Here is a 25,906-nt window from a genome sequence, read left to right on the forward strand (position 1 = left end):
CCATACCAACAACACCCTCCACCACCTCAACAACACAACCAACAATTGGTCCCTCAAAAAGTATGTGGCATTTGCTCTTGCTACTCTCACTACACGGATGAGTGCCCAAGCCTTCAAGAAGATAACACCTTGGCGGCTACCCATAATTTCTATGATCGCCCCACTCAAGGGTACTACCAAGGCGGTAATCAAAACCAAGGGCACCCTTATCAAGGAGGAGGCGACAACCAAGGGAGTGGATACCATAATCAAAATTGGAGGGACAATCATCAACAAGGGAATAGGGACAACAACAACAATGGAGGAGGTCAAAGATGGGGCAACAATTCATAAAACTTCTCACAAAACCGGCCATACAACTCACAAAATCAACCATACAACCAACAAAACCCACAAAGAAACTACCAAACATATCAACTACCACATCAAAGACCACCACCCAACCAATCATAAACTCCCCAACTCACATATGCAACCACCCCCTCCAACCAAGATGAAACACTCCGGACCATTATCCAAGGCCAAAAGGAACTACAAAACACACTTGCTTCCGGTCTCACCGGCCTCACTTCTACACTACAAGCTCTTCTTGCACGCATGGATACACCATCAAACCCTCCTCCTCCTCAACCCCCAATGCAAAGTGTCATTCCCTCTCAACCCCAACCAAATCCAAAGGGGGGCATCAATGCCATCACCCTTAGATCCGGAACACAACTAAAAGAAAAAGAAGAAAAGGACTCAAATCCTATCACAACCACCCAAGAGGAAGAGGGAATAGATATAGAAGAGATAGTGGAAGAGGAGACACCACAAGTCATAGTTGAGGATGAAGCCCAACTAACAAAGGAGACAACCAAGGCCAAGAGAACCTTGGAAGAAGAAATTGCTCAACCACTCCCATTTCCAACACTTGCGAAGAAAGCTAGAAAGCGCATGGAACTCGACCCCAAAATGGTAGAAATGTTCAAGAAAGTTGAAGTAACCATTCCCCTCTTTGATGCTATCCACCAAGTTCCTAGATATGCAAAATTTCTCAAAGATCTATGCATGAACAAGGATAGGATTCTTGAATTGGAAACCATCCCATTGGGGAGTTCTATTTCCGCTTTAATGGGAGCATTGCCCGAAAAGTGTGATGATCCGGGCCCTTGTATGGTCACTTGCACCGTTAATGGAGTTCAATCTATAGATTGTATGTGTGACCTAGGAGCATGTGTTAGCATCATGCCGCTCTCCGTCTACCGGGTATTGAAGTTGCCACCACTAAAGAGGTCGACAGCAAGATTTGTCCTAGCGGATAAAAGCATAATAACCGTGATGGGTGTTGCGGAAGACGTATTAGTAAATATAAAAGGGTTGGTGTTTCCGATTGACTTTTATGTCCTTGAAATGCCATCAAGCGAAACCGAGAGAGCATCATCTATCCTCCTTGGAAGACCATTTTTGAGAACTTCTAGATTCAAGCTAGATGCCTACTCGGGGACCTACTCATTTGAAATAGATGGGAGAATTGAGTTTTAGCCTAGAAGAAGCAATGAAGCATCCACCGGAAAATCACTCTCTATTTCGGTGTGACCCAATTGACAACATGGTTGCTGAAGTGCACCTTGCAAAGTTAGATGAGAAGTACATGATTGAAGAAGCAAATGAAAGTTCAAGCGAACTAAACACCACACATCATACAAACCATCCGGAAACTCAAACTTCAAAGAATGACAAAAAGATGGAATTGAAGCCACTACCACCCCACTTAAGGTACTCATACCTTGATGAAGCCCAAAAGCTCCCTGTGATAATTGTAAAAGAGTTAACTCCTCAACAAGAAGAAAAATTGCTAGATGTATTGAGGAAGAACAAAAAGGCAATCGGATGGAGTTTAGCGGATCTAGTGGGAATAAGCCCCCAAGTATGCGAGCACCGCATATTTCTTGAAGAAGGAGCAAGACCGGTCCGACAACCTCAAAGGAGACTTAATCCAACCATTCTTGAGGTAGTAAAGAAAGAAGTCACTAAACTACTTGAAGCGGACATCATCTACCCTATCTCGGATAGCGAGTGGGTAAGCCCAGTCCAAGTAGTGCCAAAGAAATTCGGGGTGACAACAATCAAAAACGAAAGTGGTGAACTTATAGCAACAAGAGTGCAAAATTCTTGGAGAGTATGCATAGACTACCGAAGATTGAATGCGGCCACAAGAAAATATCACTTTCCGCTACCGTTCATTGATCAGATGCTTGATCGATTAGCCGGTAAATCATATTATTGTTTTCTTGATGGTTACTACAGATACTTCTAAATTCATATTGCTCTAGAGGGCCAAGAAAAAAACAACATTTACTTGCCCCTTTGGAACGTATGCTTACAAGCGTATGCCATTCGGCCTATGCAATGCGCCGGCAACGTTCCAAAGATGCATGATGAGCTTATTTGCGGACCTTCTAGAGTAATCCATGAAAGTTTTCATGGATGACTTTAGTGTGTATGGTGATTCATTTGAGCATTGCCTAGGTAACCTTGAAAAAGTCTTAGAGAGATGCACCAAAACAAACCTTGTCTTAAATTTTGAAAAATGTCATTTCATGGTCAAACAAGGCATTGTTTTAGGACACATAGTCTCAAAAGAAGGCATCTCCGTAGATCCGGCAAAAATAAACGTCATATCCAGTTTACCTTACCCCTCCTCCGAGAGGGAAGTTCGTTCTTTTCTTGGACATGCAGGATTCTACCGGAGATTCATCAAAGACTTTAGCAAGGTGGCCTTACCTCTTTCTCGACTACTACAAAAGGACACGGAATTTGAGCTAAGCAAAGAATGTATGGAAGCATATGACAAACTTAAAGTAGCATTGACACAAGCCCCTATTGTGCGAGGACCAAATTGGACTCAACCATTTGAAATCATGTGTGACGCTTCGAATTACGCGATAGGAGCCGCGTTAGCACAACGCGAGGGTAAGATTCCCTATGTCATAGCTTATGCTTCCAAAACACTAGACGGTGCCCAATCCAAATACACTACTACCGAAAAGGAACTCCTAGCCATTGTTTTTGCTTTGGACAAGTTCCGAGCCTATCTTCTTGGTTCCAAGGTTGTAGTGTACTCGGATCACGCGGCACTAAAGTACTTGTTGGCCAAAAAGGAATCGAAACCGAGATTAATTCGTTGGGTGCTTTTGTTACAAGAATTTGACTTGGAGATCAAAGATAGGAGTGGTTCCCAAAACTTAGTGGCGGACCATTTAAGTCGCCTCGAACACACAAAAGGCGACACCACTCCTATCAATGATTCCTTCCCTTTAGATGCTTTGCACGCAATCTCGAAAGTAGCTCCTTGGTATGCCCCAATAGCGAACTATTTGGTTTCACGCACTTTCCCTCCCAATCTCAACAAACACAAAAAGGATAAGCTGAAAAGCGAATCCAAATACTATATTTGGGATGATCCCTATTTGTGGAGGTGTGGAGCGGACCAAATAGTGCGACGGTGCATACCTCAAACCGAATTCCAAGCAATCTTGGACGCTTGCCATGCTTCCGAAGGAGGTGGCCACTACGGCACCAAAGAACGGCAAGAAAAGTCCTTGATTGCGGCTTTTGGTGGCCAACTCTTCTCAAAGATGCTTCTCTCTATTGCAAATCTTGTCCCCAATGCATTCGGTTTGGAGATATTTCCAAGAAGGACGAAATTCCCCAACAAAATATGCTTTTTTGTGAAATTTTTGACGTATGGAGAATCGACTTCATGGGACCATTTCCAAATTCCAATGGCTTTCTCTACATCTTGCTAGCCGTCGATTATGTGTCAAAATGGGTGGAGGCAATCCCCACCCGAACGGATGACGCTAATGTTGTTTATTCTTTTGTGAGAAACAATATCATTTGTCGCTTTGGCTCCCCAAGAGCAATCATAAGTGACCAAGGATCCCACTTTTGCAACAAAAAAATGGACAGCCTCATGAGAAAATATGGCATCATACACAAAGTCGCCACGGCTTACCACCCTCAGACAAACGGCCAAGCGGAAGTTTCTAACCGAGAAATCAAACATGTGTTAGAAAGGATTGTGAAGCCGAATAGGAAAGATTGGAGCACTAAACTCTCCGATGCACTGTGGGCCTATCGAACGGCTTACAAGACACCTATTGGCATGAGCCCCTTTCGGCTTGTATATGGTAAAGCATGTCACTTACCGGTAGAGATTGAACATAAAGCTTATTGGGCCGTAAAGGAATGTAATATGAGCTTGGGTGGGGCCGGAGTAGAGAGAAAGCTTCAATTGGCGGAATTGGAATGTTTGAGATTAGAAGCTTATGACAACTCTAGACTTTACAAGGAAAAGTTGAAAGCCATCCATGACAAGAACATTAGGAGAAGAGAATTCCAACCCGGGGAACTAGTCCTTCTCTACAATTCAAGGTTGAGATTACTACCCAGAAAGCTTAGATCAAGGTGGGATGGACCCTACCAAGTGGAGAAGGTAGAACCTTATGGGGTCTACCACTTGCACCACCCATCAAGCCCAGACATTTTCAAGGTAAACGGGCACCGTCTCAAATTGTATCATGGTGAGCAAAGAAAGAACTCCAAGGAACTTGAAGTGTTCCTCTTGAGGGATGCAACTCTTGAACAAGAACTTTGAGCCACTGAAAGTCCAACCTAAGGACGTTAAACAAAAGTGCTAGGTGGGAGACACCCCACTATGGTAAGATCTTCCTTTGTACATAGCCACTTGACTTCATGTTTGTTAGTTAGATTTCAATTTCAATTCCCCTTCTCTTGTTGAGTTCATTGATAGTTTATCCAGTAAAATGCCATGCTATAGTGTTTAAGTGGCTGTATGGGGGGGTTGAAATGTTATAGGTGGTGTAAAAAAATGCAAATTTGAAAAAGGCACCTTTCTGCCGCGTGCGCGCACCTGGCGCATACGCGCCCTTGAGGCACTCGACAATCAATACATTTACCCGAGAGTTGCGCCCACACCATGCCAAGACCATGCCTGAAGCACAGGAAACTCGCGCGCGTGCGTACATGACGCAAACGCGCACTTGAGAGAATTCTGCAGATGGACGCGCTCGCGCACCATGCGCGTCCGCGTCGATCGCCTTGTCACACTCCTGGTACATATTCCAGAGAGTTAAGCCATTCTTAGGCCCGTACTAAGCCACTGGCCCAGCACTTCTGCCGCGTGCGCGCACCTGGCGCGCACGCGCCCATTGATTCTGCACTCCCCTCTGGGCCACTCCACAGAGAGTTGGGCCCACCCCAGGCCCTTCTCATGCCTGGGGCATAATCGCGTTGACGTGTACGCGCACCGTGCACGCGCGCACCAACAGCCCTGAAGCCAACCTCTGGTACTGCGTCCAGAGAGTTATGCCACCTCTATGTCACCCCTGTGCTGCCAGCCCAAGCGCATGGGCGCGCACGCGCAACGTGCGCGCGCGCGCCCCCATTCCACTTCGCTATTCTGCGCGAGCGCGCACCATGCGCGCACGCGCGGGTGATCGGCGCCAACTTAAGAAGGGGCACACTCACCCCTTCACCCTCATTTCACATCTCCTTCCTCTTCTCATCCCCTCCACTACCCATCCAACTTCAGAAGGGGCACACTTACCCCTTCATTCTCATTCCACCATTCCTCCCTCTCAACCACCTTCTACCACCTAACTCCGGTGGCCCCACATTAACTCTCCATTCTTCATCAACCCACTCTACAACCTCTTCCTCATCATTCCTCATCTCACAAGGTACTATACTAAGCCACCCTCTTACTCCAACCATTTCTTTTGATTCTTATTCATTTAAGTTTCACCTTCTTCTAGGTAACTTCTTTCCTTTTCTTCTTTTATTTTAGTTACTTCTCTAGGATGTTTTTGTTTTTTTCCCCTCTTTCAATTTAACCCTTCATGGGCATTTGGGTCTCCACTTCACTTGCATTAGTAGATGAGTTGTGTTGCTTGCTTTTCTTACAATCACTGTGCACTGTAATCATTCATTTCTTTCACCATCTTCTAATCACACACTACCAAAGGATGCACGCCAAGTGTTCGACGAAAGGCATACTTGAGTTTTGAGCCCACATTGACTACATTGCCTCTCAACTTATCACTTTTGCGTGCATCCCCACTTTCCCCAATCCATTCACACACCTTTCTTAACTTGCTTTTCATTTGTGGTCCTTAGGGGTATATGCTTCTCATGCTTCTTACTTGCATGCTTAAACTACCCTTGCACCACATGAAAATGATTTGCCTCATACTTTTTTAGGGTAGTTTACATCAATTCGGTATATGCTTTCAATATAGTATAACTATATTAGTGAGTGCTATATGAATCCTGAAGTGGTATCAGACCATTTAATGATATAAAAGAAAAACAAAAATAGAGTGATGATTGTACACTTCTCTAAAGTTCAAATATCATTTCTATATTTATAATCATAGGATTTTACTGAAAATTTTCGCAAGTTACTATATAAAGGTGTTTTGTGATTTGTGAACCTATCAAATATATTGGTTCCTTATGTGATCAACTCGTTAACCATATAAATTCAAACCAATCGAACATTCAATATATTGGATTGGGCTAAAGTTTTAGTGAGTATTTATAGTGAGACAAATCTGTATAATATAGATATTTTTTAAAATTCAAAAAGCTATCTTTTGGAAAATTTGGGTACAGTTAAATATTTTATTTGAGATATTATTAAAGTATGCTAAGAATTGGTATTAAATACATACTGTGTTAGGGCTAGTTTTAATTCGTATCTAATTTTGTGTATTGACGTTACAGTTGTCGGATCATAGTGGCGTCGGTGAAGAGAAAATTCCAGTCATAGAAATGAGTTTTGGTTTGTTGCCTCTCGCACAGCAATTTTATGCAAACTATGCAAAGAAAGTTGGGTTCGTTACTAAAATCAGGAACATGAATTTCGACAAGACGCGGAAGAAATCAAAGATACCAGTTAATCAATCTATTTACTGCACGCGAGAAGTTATCGAGAGTTTAGGGTGAACGCAGCAACTCGAGCAAACAGAATTACAGCCACGAGATGCAGAGCAAGGATGTATGTTGTGCTGGACAAGGAGAAGGAAAGTTGGGTTGTGTCTAGATTAGAATTGAGGCATTCTCACCCCTGTTCGGCTAAGAAAGCTGTCCACTATCATGAGTACCGGAAGGTGACCATTCATGCTAAGTGTGTCATTACGGATAACGACAAGGCTGGAATAAGACCTAACAAGACGTATCTAGCACTGGCAAACGAGGTTGGTGGGTCCTCAAACCTGGATTTTTTAGAAAAGGATGTCAGAAACTATATCACATGCAATCTCTGATGCTCCGATAACAATGAGGACTTCCAGAGGATGATGAATTATTTTGTTCAAATAAAGGAGATCAATCCCAACTTCTTTTATGCCATAGATGTTGACGATGCTAATAAATTTAGGAGCGCACTATGGGTAAATGCAAGGTGTAGGGCTTCGTATCAATGTTACAGAGATGTGGTGTCGTTTGACACCACTTACAGAAGAAACATGTCTATATACTTATTGGTGAGTTGCAAGAGCAGTTATTTGTTAAATTTGTCTTGTTGCCTCACAGTTATTTGTGCTCTTTTCACAAACATGTCTGCCGTTTGCATCCTTTGTCGGTGTAAACCACCATGGAAAGTCTACTCTTCTTGACTATACTTTACTTGGGAGCGAGGAGATCCCTAGTTTTGAGTGGGTGTTCATGCAATGGGTGAGATGCGTCGGGACTGCGCCAAGGGGGATTATCACTGACCAGTGCAAGGCGATGGCTGGTACTATTAGGAAGGTCTTACCTGATACTGTCCACCGATGGTGCATCTGGCACATAATGAAGAAATCACAATTCAAGCTCAGTGGCTACGTGGTGCACGAAATTGTGTATGCCAATATTAATGGACTATTTCTCACAGCTTCGCACAACTAACCATCAAGTGCACTGGGTCGTCCAAGTAATACCTTACGTGAGTAAGGGTCGAATCCCACGGAGATTGTTGGCTTGAAGCAAGCTATGATTATCTTATTATTCTTAGTCAGGATATAATATCAATAATAATTTTTAGTTTTAATTGTAAAAAGTAAAAGAGCATGAAATAAATACTTATAATGCAGTAATGGAGAATATGTTGGAGTTTTGGAGATGCTATGTCCTCTGAATTCCTGCAACATAATGCTTTCTCACTTTCATAAATGCAAGGCTCCTTCCATGGCAAGCTGTATGTAGGGCATTGCCGTTGTCAATGGCTATTTCCCATCCTCTCAGTGAAAATGGTCCAAATGCTCTGTCACAGCACGGCTAATCATCTGTCGGTTCTCGATCATGTCGGAATAGAATCCATTGATTCTTTTGCGTTTGTCATCACACCCAACAATCACGAGTTTGAAGCTCCTCACAATTATCAAATCCTTGAATCTTACTCAGAATACCACAAGCAAGGTTTAGACCTTCCGGATTCTCAAGGATGCTGCCAATGAATTCTAACTTATACCACGAAGATTCTGATTAAGGAATCTAAGAGATACTCATTCAATCTAATGTAGAACGGAGGTGGTTGTCAGTCACACATTCGTGGATTGAGGAAGGTGATGAGTGTCACGGATCATCACCTTCTTCATAGTGAAGCGCGAATGAACATCTTAGATAGGAACAAGCGTGTTTGAATGGAAAACAGAAATAATTGCATTAATTCATCGAGACGCTGCAAAGCTCCTCACCCCCAACAATGGAGTTTAGAGACTCATGCCGTCAAAGAGTACAAAATTCAGATCTAAAAATGTCATGAGATAAAAAATAAATCTCTAAAAGTTGTTTAAATACTAAACTAGTAACCTAGGTTTACAGAAAATGAGTAAACTAAGATGGACAGTGCAGAAATCCACTTCTAGGGCCCACTTGGTGTGTGCTGGGGCTGAGACTTAAGCTTCTCACGTACCTGGGCTGTTTCTGGAGTTGAACGCTAGGTTGTAACCTGTTTCTGGCGTTGAACTCCAATTTGCAACCTGTTTCTGGCGCTAAACTCCAGATTGCAACATGGAACTGGCGTTAAACGCCAGTTTACGTCGTCTATCTTCGCGCAAAGTATGGACTATTATATGTTGCTGGAAAGCCCTATATGTCTAATTTTAAACCCAATTGAGAGCGCGTCAATTGGACTTCTTTAGCTCCAAAAAATCCATTCCGAGTGCAGGGAGGTCAGAATCCAACAACATCAGCAGTCCTTTTTCAGCCTAAATAAGATTTTTGCTCAGCTCCCTCAATTTCAGCCAGAAAATATCTGAAATCATAGAAAAAACACACAAACTCATAGTAAAGTCCAGAAATATGAATTTTGCCTAAAAACTAATAAAAATATACTAAAAACTAACTAAAACGTACTAAAATCTATATGAAATTACCCCCAAAAAGTGTATAAAATATCCGCTCATCACAATACCAAATTTAAACTATTGCTTGTCCTCAAGCAACTAGATAAATAAAATAGGATAAAAAAATTAAGATGCAATAATATCTCAGAGTTTCAAGTGAAGCTCAGATTCTAATCAGATGAGTGGGACTAGTAGCTTTTTGCCTCTGAACAGTTTTAGCATCTCACTTTATCCTTTGAAATCCAGAATGATTGGCATCCATAGGAACTTAGAATTCAGATAGTATTATTGATTCTCCTAGTTTAGTATGTTGATTCTTGAACACAGTTACTTTATGAGTCTTGGCCGTGGTGACAAACCCCATTTTGAGGGTTTATCTTGTGCTAATTTCAGGGGTTTTATCAATGATTCCACGCACTTTCTATATGAAAATACAAGATTTTGCATTCCTTTCCTAGTTTTGCCCCATGAATGAAAACATGGTTATTTTGCACTAAAATAGATACATTTCTAATCTTCTCTTGATGCCATTCGATGCCGTGACTTGTGTGTTAAGTGGTTCCAGAATATAGGGCAACGATGGACCGGAAGAGAGGAGGAGGATGGGAGCAAAGGAAGGGAGCAAGAGAATTAAGCCTTGGAAATCTCAGCATGGGCGCGTGCGCGCACTTGGCGCGTCCGCGTGGATGGACTAGCTAGAAGCCGAGCCAAGAGCCAAGCCACGAGTCGGCTCGCGCAGCGGCTAAGCCATGATCTTCTTGGGCGCGCACGCGTACGTCACGCCTCCGCGTACATTACAAGATGCATCTGCGGCGCGCGCGCGTACCTTGCGCGTGCGCGCCGATGTTCGAATGTGAATTTTTAAGAAGTCACGTGACTTAGGCGTGGGGTTAGTTGAGAATCCCATTTTTGGGGAATGCCTTGGCGGGGAAAGCTTAAGAAGACCAAAGGGGCAAGGGTTAAGGACTTTTAGTTCATTTTCTAGATTTTAGATATTTTGGGGAAGTTAGTTAGCCACACTTTTGGAGAAGGAGAGAGAGATTCCAAGCTTCCATTAGGGTTCATCTTCATCCAAGTTCTGAATTTTCAATCACTTTTGGTGAGATCCATTGCAATTCTCACTTCACTTTGTTCATGTCATAGATCTTCTTCTCCAATTTCAAGTAGTAATTGTAATTGCTCAATTCTCATAGATCTAGAATTCAACTTTGTAATTTTGGATTTCATCAATACCTTGAGAATTTGATTTTCATTGTTGATCTTTGATCCTTGTTGTTAGTTTCTTGTGTTGCACTACTTTTAATTCCACTTTTCTTATCATTTCACTATGACTTTCTTTCTTGCTCATCACATGTTTGATAAAATGTCAACACTAGTTATGGAGTAGAAATATCTCATTTGGCATAGGGTTGGGCCATTAGAAGAAGTTGAATAGTTGTGACAATTGTTGATTTGAAATTAGGAATTGCTAATTGACTTAGAGTGCACTAAAGCTAGATTCTCATGAAGAGAAGCTAGGACTTGTGACTCAAGTTGATTATCTTCATTTGACTTTCCTCTATACCTAGGGGATAACTAAATGAGGCAAGGCCTAATTGCTGTCATCATTGAATAAACTATAAGGATAGAAATTCTAATGCCAACCCTAAGCCAAGTCTTTTAATGATTGATTGTTTGTTTCATATTACCTTGCTAAAACCCTCAAAGAACCCCAACAAAGCTTTCTAATCAATAAGATGCACACTTTGGCAATTCCAAGGGAGGACGACTCGGGAGACTTGTACTCTCAGATATAGATTGTAGGATTATTTGGTACGAAATTTTAGTGTCGATTAGACTATACTCACGATCATATTCATTTTTGGATTCTAACTCGGCCTGCTAAATTTTGTTTATCAAAATGGCGCCGTTGCCGGATACATAAATGTCCAATTTCTCCTTCCCTAAGCACTTTGTTTTTCAGTATTACCACCGGATACATAAATGCCACAGACACATAACTGGGTGAACCTTTTCAGATTGTGACTTAGCTTTGCTATTGTCCTCAATTAGAGGTGTCCAGAGTTCTTAAGCACATTCTTCTGCTTTGGATCATGACTTTAACCACTCAGTCTCAAGCTTTTTACTTGAACCTGCATGGCACAAGCACATGGTTAGGGACAGCTTGATTTGTTCGCTTAGGCCTGGATTTATTTTCCTGAACCCTCCTATACATTGATGCTCAAAGCCTTGGATCCTTTTCACCCTTACCTTTTGGTTTAAAGGACTATTGGATTTTTCTACCTTTTTTGCTTTTTTTTTCCACTGCTTTTTCTTGCTTCAAGAATCAATTTTATGATTTTTTAGATCATCAATAATATTTTTCTTGTTCATCATTCTTTCAAGAGTCAACTATTTTAACATTCATAAAATTCAATATAAAAAATATGCATTGTTCAAGCATTCATTCAGAAGACGAAAAGTATTGCCACCACATATAAATAATTAGAATTTTCCTTATTAAGAACTCAAAAAAAAAACTTGCCTCTTTGTTATAAAAATCTACTATTTTATTCATGTTTGATGATGATGAGAAAAATAAATTATAGCTTAATTGAAAATAAAATCAAAATAGATATACTAATTACTACTACTCCTATATAACTTCTACGGTAAATTCCTATAAGAACAACTATCACAGAAGTAAAGCTAAGATTAGGACTCAACAACCTTTATTTTGGGAAGTGGATGTTCCTCTAGTCTGTGGGGTGCTTGGTCCTTCAAGAGATAATTTCTTACGCTTCAGTTCCTTCAAGTCACGCCCTTGCTCTTCTTGTTCCCCAAGCAATTTGCAAAGCATGCTATTTTGCTTATTCTGTTCTTCCTTTATTTGGTCCATAGCTTCTTGCAACTTGGTAACAGATGCTTCAAGATGCTCCCAGTATTCAAATTAAGGGATTTCCGGGAGGAATTCCTGTGCTCTCCTCTTGATGGGGTCATCCTGCACTTGTTGTTTTTCCATTGATATTTTGGTGATTGGTCGCTCAACTGAGATATACTCAGTTATTCCCATCTTTACTCCAGCATCTTTACATAGCATAGATATTAAGCTTGGATAAGCCAATTTAGCATCTTTGGAGTTCTTGTTTGCAATTATGTAAAGTTCACACGAAATCAGCTGATGAACTTCCACTTCTCTTTCCAACATAAGGCAGTGGATCATCACTGCTCTTTTAACGGTGACCTCAGAGCGGTTGCTAGTGGGCAGTATAGAACGCCCAATGAAATCCAGCCAGCCTCTGGCGACTGGTTTGAGATCTTCTCTCTTGAGTTGATTTGGGACGCCCTTGGTGCTGGTGGTCCACCTGGTTCCAAGGAGGCATATGTCCTCTAGAATCTTGTCCAGGCCTTTATTTGTTCTCATCGTTCTCCTATTAAAGGAGTCTGGGTCATCTTTCAGCTGAGGTAGCTTAAAGATCTCCCTGATTTTGTCAGGGTGGATGTGAACAATCTTTCCTCTGACCAAGGTCCGATAGTCATAGAGGGCAGTTCCAGATATTCTCTGCCTGTCTGTTTGCCACAGATTAGCATAGAATTCTTGAACCATGTTTCTTCCCACCTTTGTTTCAGGATTAGCTAGGATTTTCTAGCTCATATTTCGAATTTGCTCTTGGATCTCCGGATATTCATCTTCTTTCAAATCGAATTTGACTTTCGGGATCACTGACCTTAGACCCATTATTTTGTAGTAATGGTCTGAATGTTCTTTGGTTAAGAACTTCCCTTGATTCCAAAGTGGTTTTGGAATACTCTCTTTCTTGCCTCTTGGAGTGGGTTGTTTTCCTTTAGGAGCCATGATCTTAGTGGGTATGATTTAGTGATCATGGATAAACATACCAAACTTAGAGGTTTGCTTGTCCTTAAGCAAAAGAAAAGAAAGGAGAGGGATAGAAGGAGAGCTAGTTTTCTAATTGTTGAGGAGAGGAGAGAGGCCGAATGTGGATTTAAAGGGAGGGGGTGGGTTTTTCGAAAATTTTGAAGAAAGATAAGATAGAAGATATGATTTGTAAAAGATAAATATGATAGGAAAAAGATATAATTGAAAATTGAAAAGATATAGAAGATATTTGAAAAAAATAAATCTGAATTTTAGAAAAGAAGTTTGGGATTAATTTGAAAAGATAATTGAGTTTTGAAAAAGATTTGAAAAGAAGTTGGATAGGATTTGAAAAGGATTTGTGTTTATAAATTAAGATACATTTGATATCTTTTGAAAAAGGGATTTTAAAAATTAGGATTAAAATTTTTGGAATTGAAGGATGAGAGTTTGTAACATGTTTATGCAAGAAATCATGAATTGAAAAAAAATTTGGAAAAATGTGAATTGAAAACGAATTTACCTCCTCCCCACAATCCTGGCGTTAAACGCCCAAACGCTGCATGTTTTGGGCGTTTAACGCCCATTTGTAGCTTCTTCTGGGCGTTCAATGCCCAGCTGTTGCTTATTCCTAGCGTTGAACGCCAGGAACTCCTTTGTCACTGGGCATTCTTCTGAATGCCCAGGACACTGTAAATCTGGAGTTAAACTTCCAGAAAGTGCTTCTTTATGGCATTCAACGCCCAGAAGATGCTTCTTTCCGGCGGTTAACGCCCAGATGGCTATCCTTACTGGCGTTGAACGCCCAGTAGATGCTTCTTTTGGGCGTTCAACGCCCAAAATAGCTCGTACTGGCTTTTTCACACCAGTGAGCTTCCTTTTTGCTGTTTTATCATGCGAATCCTTCTGTAACTCTGTGAACTCAAGCAATTGCTATTCTACCTTGAAGATAATTGATATAAACCTGTAAAAATTAATTAATTAATAAATAAGCTTTGTAAATGGCTAGGTTGCCTCTCAGCAAGCGCTTCTTTATTATCTTTAGCTGGACTATTACTGAGTTTTAATCAAGTCTCAGTTTTGAGCATTCTTGCTCAAAATTACTTTCAAGATAATGTTTAACTCTCTGTCCATTAACAATGAACTTTTTGTTAGAATCATTATCCTGAAGCTCCACGTATCCATATGGTGACACATTTGTAATCACATATGGACCTCTCCACCGGAATTTTAATTTCCCGGGGAATAATCTGAGCCTAGAATTAAATAGCAGAACTTTCTGCCCTGGCTCAAAGACTCTGGATGACAACTTCTTATCATGTCATCTTTTTGCTTTCTCTTTGTAAATTTTTGCATTTTCAAAAGCATTGAGTCTGAATTCCTCTAGCTCATTTAACTGGAGCAATCATTTTTCTCCAGCAAACTTGGCATCAAGGTTTAGGAATCTGGTTGCCCAGTAGGCTTATGTTCCAGCTCCACTGGCAAGTGACAGGCTTTTCCATACACAAGTTGGTATGGAGAGGTCCCTATAGGAGTCTTGAATGCTGTTCTGTATGCCCACAGAGCATCTTCCAAGCTTCTTGCCCAATCCCTTCTACGGTTAATCACAGTTCATTCCAGGATTCTTTTAAGTTCTCTATTAGAGACTTCAGCTTGCCCATTTGTCTGTGGATGATATAGAGTAGCTACCCTGTGGCTAACTCTATATCGAACCAAAGTAGAGTAAAGCTATTTATTGCAGAAATGACTGCCCCCATCACTGATTAGTACTCTAGGGATACCAAATCTGCTGAAGATGTATTTCTGGAGGAATTTCAGCACTGTCTTAGTATCGTTAGTGGGTGTTGCAATAGCTTCCACCCATTTGGATACATAATCTACTGCCACCAGAATATAAGTGTTTGAGTATGATGGTGGGAAAGGCCCCATGAAGTCAATACCCCAAACATCAAACAACTCAATCTCTAAGATCCCTTGTTGAGGCATGGCATAACTGTGAGGCAGATTGCCAGATCTTTGGCAACTGTCACAATTAAGTACAAATACTTGGGAGTCTTTATAGAGAGTAGGCCAGTAGAAGCCACATTGGAGGACTCTTGTGGTTGTTTGCTCACTTCCAAAATATCCTCCATACTGTGATCTATGGCAGTGCCAGAGGATCCTCTGTGCTTCTTCTTTAGGCACACATCTACGGATTACTCCGTCTGCACATCTCTTGAAGAGATATGGTTCATCCCAAAGATAGTACTTTGCATCCGTGATCAATTTCTTTGATTGCTGCCTACTGTACTCTTTGGGTATGAATCTTACTGCCTTGTAGTTTGCAATGTCTGCAAACCATGGCACTTCCTGGATGGCAAAGAGTTGCTCATCCGGAAAGTTTTCAAAGATCTCAGTAAGAGAGAGGGACGCCCCTTCTACTGGTTCTATTTGGGACAGATGATCTGCTACTTGGTTCTCTGTCCCTTTTCTATCTCTTATTTCTATATCAAACTCCTGCAGAAGCAACACTCATCTGATGAGTCTGGGTTTTGAATCCTGCTTTGTGAGTAGATATTTAAGAGCAGCATGGTCAGTGTATATAATCACTTTTGATCCTACTAAATAAGATTTGAACTTGTCAATGGCTAAACTACTGCAAGTAACTCTTTTTCTGTGGTTGTGTAGTTCTTTTGTGCGTCATTTAAAACACGACTGGCATAGTAAATGACGTGCAGAAGCTTGTCATGCCTTTGTCCCAACACTGCACCAATGGCATGGTCACTGGCATCACACATTAGTTCAAATGGTAATGTCCAGTCTGGTACAGAGATGACTGGTGCTGTGACCAGCTTAGCTTTCAGAGTCTCAAACGCCTGCAGACACTCCTTATCAAAGATAAATGGCGTGTCAGCAGCTAGCAGATTACTCAGAGGTTTGGCAATTTTTGAAAAATCTTTTATAAACCTCCTATAGAATCCTACATGCCCTAGAAAGCTTCTGATTGCCTTAACATTGGCAGGTGGTGGTAATTTTTCAATTACCTTCACCTTAGCTTAATCCACCTCTATTCCCTTATTCGAAATTTTGTGCCCAAGGACAATTCCTTCAGTCACCATAAAGTGACATTTCTCCCAATTTAAAACCAGATTAGTCTCTTGGCATCTCTTTAGAACAAGTGCTAGATGGTCAAGACAGGAGGTGAATGAGTCTCCAAACACTGAAAAGTCATCCATGAAGACTTTCAGAAATTTTTCCACCATATCAGAGAAAATAGAGAGCATACATCTTTGAAAGGTTGCAGGTGCATTGCACAGACCAAATGGTATCCTTCTGTATGCAAATACTCCAGATGGGCATGTGAATGCTGTTTTCTGTTGATCCTGGGGATCTACTGCAATTTGATTATAACCTGAATATCCATCCAGAAAGCAGTAGTATTCATGACCTGCTAGTCTTTCTAGCATCTGGTCTATGAATGGTAAAGGAAAATGATCCTTTCTGGTAGCTGTATTGAGCTTTATGTAATCAATACACATACGCCACCCTGTAACTGTTATTGTAGGAACCAGTTCATTTTTTTCATTATGAACCACTGTCATGCCACCCTTCTTAGGGACGACTTGGACAAGGCTTACCCAGGGGCTATCAGAAATAGGATAAATAATCCCAGCCTCTAGTAATTTAGTGACCTCCTTCTCCACCACCTCCTTCATGGCTGGATTCAGTCGCCTTTGTGGTTGAACCACTGGCTTAGCGTCACCTTTCAATAGGATCATATGCATGCATCTAGCTGGGCTAATGCCCTTAAGATCACTGATGGACCACCCAAGAGCTGTCTTGTGTGTCCTTAACACTTGAATTAGTGCTTCCTCTTCCTGTGACTCTAAGGTAGAGCTTATGATTACAGGAAAGGTATCACCTTCTCCCAGAAATACATATTTCAGGGATGGTGGTAATGATTTGAGCTCGGGTTTGGGAGGTTTCTCCTCTTCCTGAGGGATTTTCAGAGGTTCTATTATTCTCTCTGGTTCCTCCAGATCAGGCTAAACATCTTTAAAGATATCCTCTAGCTCTGATTCGAGACTCTCAGTCATATTGACCTCTTTTACCAGAGAGTCAATAATATCAATGCTCATGCAGTCATTTGGGGTGTCTGGATGCTGCATAGCTTTGACAACATTCAACTTAAACTCATCCTCATTGACTCTCAGGGTTACTTCCCCTTTTTGGACGTCAATAAGGGTTCGGCTAGTTGCTAGGAAAGGTCTTCCTAGAATGAGAGTTACACTCTTGTGCTCCTCCATTTCTAGCACCACAAAGTCAGTGGAAAAGGAAAATGGCCCAACCTTGACAATCATGTCTTCAATCACGCCTGATGGGTGTTTAATGGAACCATCAGCAAGTTGGAGACATATCCGGGTTGGTTTGACTTCATTAGTCAACCCAAGCTTTTTTATAGTAGATGCAGGTATTAGGTTGATACTTACCCCAAGATCACATAGAGCTTGCTTGGTACAAGTACCTTCTAATGTGCATGGTATCATAAAGCTTCCGGGATCTTTAAGCTTCTCAAGTAAGCTTTTTTAGAATGATTGCACTGTATTCTTCAGTGAGGTAAACTTTTTCAGTTTTCCTCAAATCCTTCTTATGACTTAAGATCTCTTTCATGAACTTAGCATAAGAAGGTATTTGCTCAAGTGCCTCCGCAAATGGAATCTTTATTTCAAGAGTCCTGAGATAGTCTGCAGAGTGGGCAAATTGCTTATCCTGTTCCGCTTGGCGGAGTTTCTGAGGATAAGGCATTTTGGCTTTGTATTCCTCAACCTTAGTTGCTGTAGGTTTATTGTCTACAGATGTGGGTTGAGAAGCCTTTTTAGAGGGGTTGCTATCAGCACTTGTATGTGTCTGATCTCCCACTAGCGTTTGAATGCCAGGGGTGGAAGCTAGAGTGGCGTTAGACGCCAACTCCTTACCTGTTTCTGGCGTCTGAATGCCAGAACTGTGCTTCCTTTGGGCATTCAATGCCAATTCCTTGCTTGTTTCTGGCGTTGAACGCCAGGACTGAGCATGGGTTGGGCGTTCAACGCCAGCTTGCCACCTATTTTTTGGCGTTTGAGCACCAGAATTATTCCTCTCTGGGCTCTGACTATCCTCAGAGGGATTTTGGGTAGCAGTCTGTTTATTTCTTGGCTTCTTGTTGCCTTGAAGTGAGGTATTTAATGTTTTCCCACTTCTTAATTGAACTGCTTGGCACTCTTCTGTTATTTGTTTTGATAACTACTGTTCTGTTTGCTTCAACTGTATTTCCATATTCATATTAACCATTCTTGTTTCTTGTAGTATCTCCTTGAATTCGGCTAGCTGTTTTGTTAGAAAATCCAGTTGCTGATTGAATTCAGTAACTTGTTCTGTAGGGCTGAGTTCAGCAGTTACTATTGTAGACTCTTCGTTGATGGAAGGTTCACTGCTTAGGTACAGATGCTGATTTCTGGCAACTGTATCAATAAGCTCTTGAGCTTGTTCTATTGTCTTTCTCATGTGTATTGATCCACCAGATGAGTGGTCTAGAGAAATCTGAGCTTTCTCTGTAAGCCCGTAATAAAAGATGTCTAACTGCACCCACTCTGAAAATATTTCAGAGGGGCATTTTCTTAGCATCTCTCTGTATCTCTCCCAGACATCATAAAGGGATTCATTATCTCCTTGTTTGAAGCCTTGGATGCTCAGTCTTAGCTGTGTCATCCGTTTTAGAGGAAAATAGTGATTCAGGAATTTTTCTGACAGCTGTTTCCATGTCTTTATGCTGTCCTTAGGTTGGTTATTTAACCACCTCTTCGCTTGGTCTTTTATAGCAAACGGAAATAGTAACAATCTATAGACATCCTGATCTACTTTCTTATCATGTACTGTGTCAGTAATTTGTAAAAACTGTGCCAGAAACTCTGTAGGTTCTTCCTGTGGAAGACCGAAATACTGACAATTTTGCTGCACCATGATAATGAGCTGAGGATTCAACTCAAAACTACTAACTCCAACGGAGGGTATGCAGATACTACTCCCATATGAAGCAGTAGAGGGGTTAGCATATGACCCCAGAGTCTTTTTGGATTGTTCATTTCTACTTAAGTCCATAATGGAGAAAGGGAGATGATGTGAATTTATTTTATTTGTTTTATTATTATAGAGGAGGTTTCGAAATAATAAAATAAAATAAAATAAAAACTAAAATAAAAAGAAAAACAAAAAGAATTTGAAAATATTTTATGAAGAAATTTGAAAAAGTGAGGAAGGAGAAAGTGGTTAAAATGTTTTTGAAAAAGCTATAATTTTAATAATTTAAAAATGAAATCCAAAATTTTTAGAAAAAAATTCGGAATAATTGCTTTAAAAATAGTTAGAAAAAATATATATATAGTTTTTTTATTTTGAATTTTATGATGAAAGAGAAAAACACACAAAAGACCCAAGACTTAAAATTTTTAGATCTAATGCTCCTTGTTTTCGAAAATTTTGGAGGGAAAACACCAAGGAACACCAAACTTAAAGATTTTAAGATCAAAACACAAAGAAGACTCAAGAACACTTTGAAGACTCACAAGAACAACAAGAACAAAAGAAAGAACACCAAACTTAAAATTTTTAGAAAACCACACTAAAATTTTCAAAAATTAAAGAAAGATTAACAAGAAAACACCAGACTTAAAGTTTGGCACAAGATTTAATCAAAGAAAAATTATTTTTGAAAAAAAGTTTTAAAAGGAAGATACCCAATTGCCAAGAACATAAGCCAATGCTCTAGCCAACTGAGCTATAAATGTAACGTGTTTTAATATTGTATATATAAAAATATATTTTTGAAAATTAATATTTTGAAAAAGCACAAGGAAAACACGAAAACACACAGAACAAGAAAAATCAAAGATCAAATAAGAAAAATTGACAAGAACAATTTGAAGATCAAAGAAAAACAAAGAACATGCAATTCGAAAATTGAAAGACAAAGAAAAGCATGCAATTGACACCAAACTTAAAACATGACACTAAACTTCACAGAAAAACTAAAAATTAATAAAGAAAAATAATATTTTTGAAAAAGTTTTTAAAAGGGATAATAAAAGATGCAATTCTAGTGACTCTAAACCAAAAGGACTAATTTTTCCTAATCTAAGCAACAAGATTCACCGTCAATTGTTCAAACTCAAACAATCCCCGACAACGACGCCAAAAACTTGGTGCACAAAATTGTGTATGCCAATATTAATGGACTATTTCTCACAGCTTCGCACAACTAACTAACAAGTGTATTGGGTCGTCCAAGTAATACCTTACGTGAGTAAGGGTCGAATCCCACGGAGATTGTTGGCTTGAAGCAAGCTATGATTATCTTATTATTCTTAGTCAGGATATAATATCAATAATAATTTTTAGTTTTAATTGTAAAAAGTAAAAGAACATGAAATAAATACTTATAATGCAGAAATGGAGAATATGTTGGAGTTTTGGAGATGCTTTGTCCTCTGAATTCCTGCAACATAATGCTTTCTCACTTTCATAAATTCAAGGCTCCTTCCATAGCAAGTTGTATGTAGGACATTGCCGTTGTCAATGGCTACTTCCCATCCTCTCAGTGAAAATGGTCCAAATGCTCTGTCACAGCACGGCTAATCATCTGTCAGTTCTCAATCATGTCGGAATAGAATCCATTGATTCTTTTGCGTTTGTCATCACGCCCAACAATCGCGAGTTTGAAGCTCGTCACAGTAATCAAATCCTTGAATCTTACCCAGAATATCACAGACAAGGTTTAGACCTTCTAGATTCTCAAGGATGTTGCCAATGAATTCTAGCTTATACCACGAAGATTCTAATTAGGGAATCTAAAAGATACTCATTCAATCTAATGTAGAACGGAGGTGTGGTTGTCAGGCACACGTTCGTCGATTGAGGAAGGTGATGAGTGTCACGGATCATCACCTTCTTCATAGTAAAGCGCGAATGAACATCTTAGATAGGAACAAGCGTGTTTGAATGGAAAACAGAAATAATTGCATTAATTCATCGAGACGCTGCAGAGCTCCTCACCCCAACAATGGAGTTTAGAGACTCATGCCGTCAAAGAGTACAAAATTCAGATCTAAAAATGTCATGAGATACAAAATAAATCTCTAAAAGTTGTTTAAATACTAAACTAGTAACCTAGGTTTACAGAAAATGAGTAAACTAAGATGGACAGTGCAGAAATCCACTTCTAAGGCCCACTTGGTGTGTGCTGGGGCTGAGACTTAAGCTTCCCACATGCCTGGGCTGTTTCTGGAGTTGAACGCCAGGTTGTAACCTGTTTCTGGCATTGAACTCCAACTTGCAACCTGTTTCTGGCGCTAAACTCCAGACTACAACATGGAACTGGCGTTAAACGCCAGTTTACGTCGTCTATCTTCGCGCAAAGTATGGACTATTATATGTTGCTGGAAAGTCCTATATGTCTAATTTTGAACCCAATTGAGAGCGCATCAATTGGACTTCTGTAGCTCCAAAAAATCTATTCCGAGTGCAGAGAGGTCAGAATCCAATAGCATCAGTAGTCCTTTTTCAGCCTAAATCAGATTTTTGCTCAGCTCCCTCAATTTCAACCAGAAAATATCTAAAATCACAGAAAAACACACAAACTCATAGTAAAGTCCAGAAATATAAATTTTGCTTAAAAACTAATAAAAATATACTAAAAACTAACTAAAACGTACTAAAATCTATATGAAATTACCCCCAAAAAGCGTATAAAATATCCGCTCATCACTACGCTAGGTACAGAGAGTTGAATGCAATAATGAATTACATTGTGTGGAATTCTCCTTCGACTGAATCATTCGAGGTTGATTGGGTTGTTTTCATCAAACAATTTAAGTTAGGCCAGAACAGATGGTTAACAGGTATGTGGTTGTTAAATTAAATCCCGTCTGTTGGTTTCTAGTTGCCTATTTATTCACTTCATGTGATTTTTGCCGGCTTGATTTCGTTCTTATATTTTTGCTAAGAATTGTAGCTGAGTTTTCTACACCTATAGTCAGTGAATGTTCTTTTCAATACATAAATAGATGTTTTTTCTCGTAGTGTGTCTGGATGTTTTTTCTAATTTATTTTATCATTGCTTTGGAGGTGTCATCATGTTGTTTATAAACGGCATTCTTACGCATTTTTTTGGGCAGACCTTTATGCGAATCAGCAGAAGTGGGTTCCAATATTTTTCAAGAGTGAATTTTGGGCAGGGATGAGGAGTACACAGCGTAGTGAAAGTATGCATGCATTTTATGGTGGATACCTGCATTGCAAGAGTGGATTGGTTCAGTTCGTCCATGAATACGATAATGTGCTTGAAAACAAGGAGCAAAAGGAGCTGGAAGATAATGCTGCGGACTCGAAAGGAGTCATCCCATGTATAGGGAGCACGGGCATTGAGAGACAGTTTCAGCTGAAATACACCAGTAATATGTTCAGGACCCTTCAGCTGGAGGTAAGAAAAAAAACTGACTACGTGATTCGATCAATTGAACAAAAGGGAGATACAATTTCTATTAAAGTGGACGAGCAGAAGGTATTCTGGGGGAAGCCTGTCTACCATACTTTCATAGTCGAGTTTGACCCTTTGAGTCGAAAGGGTCAGTGCAAGTGCAACAATTTTGAATCCGCTGGTATATTGTGTTGCCACACCCTTGCGGTGTGGTCATACTACAGAGTTGACATAGTACCAAGCTGCTATGTTCTTCCTCGATGGAGTAAAAATGTTATCCGCAAGCACACTTACATCAAAAGTAGCCATGACGTGGCTCGGAGTGATGAAAGCAACAACTTGTTCAGGCATGTGTGTTCAAAGTTCTATAACGTTGCTCAAAAGTTTGTTGCTTGTGATGAGGAAGCAATCATCTTGTGAGCTGCCCTTTGGAATGCAAAGTCTAAGCTGACTGATTATTGTGCCAGCGTGCGTTCCACTACTGTTGCTGTGACTCAGAATACCATGCCCACACAGAGCACAGACGGTGCTATTGTACATGACATACAGAGACCCTCAAGAGTAAAATCCAAAGGATGGCCGAAGAGTAAGAGACTTGGAGCAGAGTTGGACAAGTCAATTAAGAAGTTGTTGCAAAAAAGGAAGGGGAAATCACATTCGGTATGTGTTAGAAGCGACGTATATTTTAACCTTTTCTTATGGAATGGTGTTCTTGATTAATGTATGCTGTTCTGTTTGTGTTGTGCATCTTGTAGGATGATGTTGACCTTAAGTCAGATAATGATCACCATGGTTCTGTAAAAAAAGATTTGAGGATTCTACTATATGGAATTCATCGGATGGTGGCGGATTCACGCACCTGTTGAATTCTTTTAGGCATATATATTGAGGTTTCTCGGCGTGAGTTTGGTGTCATTCGTTACATACAACTTAATAAACTATTCCCATTTCTATTTTGTCACTTGCATTTATCCTGTTTTGAAGTATTCATTCAAAGAAACAAAAGCACAACTGTTGTTATCCTTTCCCCATTTATATTTTATTAAGGTTTTAAAGGAACGAATTGCCGCATATTTGTTTGCAAAAAACATATGGATTAAATTTGACTGAAAATGGTTGAAGAGTATAAAAAAACACAAAAAAGAAAGGCAACGAGTGGAATATTAAATCCGCAAGCACACTCACATCTCAATGAAGTGCACGCATTAGCTAAGGCTTAACACATGAAACAAAGAAATCATATACCAAACCATCCATTTTACAATGAGAAGAAACATCCGAGTGCCTACTAGAGACACCATCCACTTAAAATCCTACTTTGTGTATACTGATCACCACCGTAGGCCGTGCAATAGTTTAATGGAAAGAATAGCCACTTAAGCATAGACATGAACAAAAGGGTTATATACACCGATCAGAGTTGACTCAATATTATAAATATGCAATGCATTGCTTAATGAACTAGTGACATCACTAACTTAGAAACTTATTGCTTGAGAATCCTGAAACACCTAATATATGAAACCTGCTGAGGAGTATCTAACAAAATATTAGCCACTCACTCCTCAATGAAGTACTAACAAGTTCAAATACCTTAAACATGATAATTCAGAAAATAAATCAAAAATCATCTAATTTACAAATAAAGGAAACATCATAGTGTCTAACGTAAGCACCATGCACTTAAAGGTTTTGGATTGATTGTCACCATCAACTTGACAAAATCAGAAACATGAAATCATAAACCTGTAGTGAAATAGGATTTATCAGACTCACACGAAACGAGTTTAAGCCGGAAAATTCCATATTAAGCTATATAAGTTCACCACAAGGAAACCATAGATGTAGTAAGGCAGGTATCTATATTAATATTTTCTTACCTAGTCAAGAAGTCTTCTTCTGTTGTCTTCTCCCCTTGTTTGGCTTTCTAGTGGGTAAGCCCACACGCTACAGCATGCTCTTCGTGCTCGGTGCCATGAATGGTGATCTCACAGCCTTAGTCATTTTCCTTGGCTGGTTGCGGTGAATAGGAACGCTGTCCAATGCCTGCAGCGCCTTCCCAATTTGTGAATTATGAGGACCCATCACTATGTCTAGTATGATCTCCTTCCTAAACTCCTGTACAACATCCTACATGGCAATTACGTGTGGGAGGGTAATTTTAAAACCGAGAAAAAAATTTACTAGAAAGAAGTTCAACTTAATTGTTATAACATATTTAACATCACCTTGTTCCAAAGCTGTAAGGGTTTATCTAAACTCTAAAACTGCATGAACTTGATGATGAATACACCACAATCACAGCTATATGTACAAAAAGAGAATATTATATCCAACCATGATATCATTATCAAGTAAAGTGCTGTTAAGAGTATTGTTAGGTGTCTTTTTAATTGACCCATTATCTTGTTTGGGGATGCTAGGATAGAAACAAGGAAGGCCGTTCTCTGTGTGCTCATATCCAGGCATAGAAACTTTCGTCATGTCTTCAATGATTATCCCCTGGAAAGCTGCAACACGTTAGCAATGATACATTTTCAATAAATAAGGTTAACCGTGAACTAATTGGTTCACGTATACTTACCGCATAAGCATGTATTTTTAATCTTTCATTATTAGATTCTCCTGTATACATACTATCCAGCACCCAGAGCCTTTTTTGAGCAATCTCAAAGGCATACAGCCACCAATAATGGTCGATACAAACTGGGGCAAACCATTGTGATAGAAACAGAAATATCAAAGCAGTTACATGATCAAGTTAGTCACCAAAATATATACATATAAATCACCACAAATCAACCTAGGGTTCAACATAAGCATAATCTCACAAGGGTTTAAGAGCTTTTACCTTTCCCAACAGATTTGACAACGCAAATCCAAAGCTAAGCAAGGATTAGAGCAAACCTAAACATCCAAAATCACAAAAACCCATTTAACCCAAAACTCTAATAAAACCCGAAATTTTGAAGAGCAGAACTGGAAGGATTTCGTGATTACCTTGAGGGTTTCTTGGGTGGGTTTTGTAGAGCTCTTCACAAGGAACGCGTAGCCACAAACGGTGCGGCGATCGGAGCTCCGTAGCTCAAGATATGAGCTTGGGAAGTTTGAAGTGAATAGTAACAATGGTGGAAAGCTCTCACATCTCTCTTCACTTCAGCTGCTGTT

At 40.0% G+C, this 25,906-nt stretch overlaps 1 protein-coding gene across 1 annotated transcript; it reads left to right on the forward strand.

Moving 5' to 3' along the window:
• The first annotated feature begins 7,064 nt into the window (after positions 1-7,064).
• On the forward strand, positions 7,065-23,604 carry LOC112794827 (protein FAR-RED IMPAIRED RESPONSE 1-like). The gene is made up of 6 exons (XM_025836805.1): positions 7,065-7,265; positions 7,362-7,553; positions 7,603-7,844; positions 22,387-23,085; positions 23,206-23,398; positions 23,494-23,604. Exons 1-6 carry the CDS (start codon positions 7,065-7,067, stop codon positions 23,602-23,604), a joined length of 1,638 nt encoding a protein of 545 aa, XP_025692590.1.
• The last annotated feature ends 2,302 nt before the right edge of the window (positions 23,605-25,906 follow it).

This window comes from Arachis hypogaea, chromosome 4, assembly GCF_003086295.3.
Source record: "Arachis hypogaea cultivar Tifrunner chromosome 4, arahy.Tifrunner.gnm2.J5K5, whole genome shotgun sequence".
NCBI lineage: Eukaryota > Viridiplantae > Streptophyta > Magnoliopsida > Fabales > Fabaceae > Arachis > Arachis hypogaea.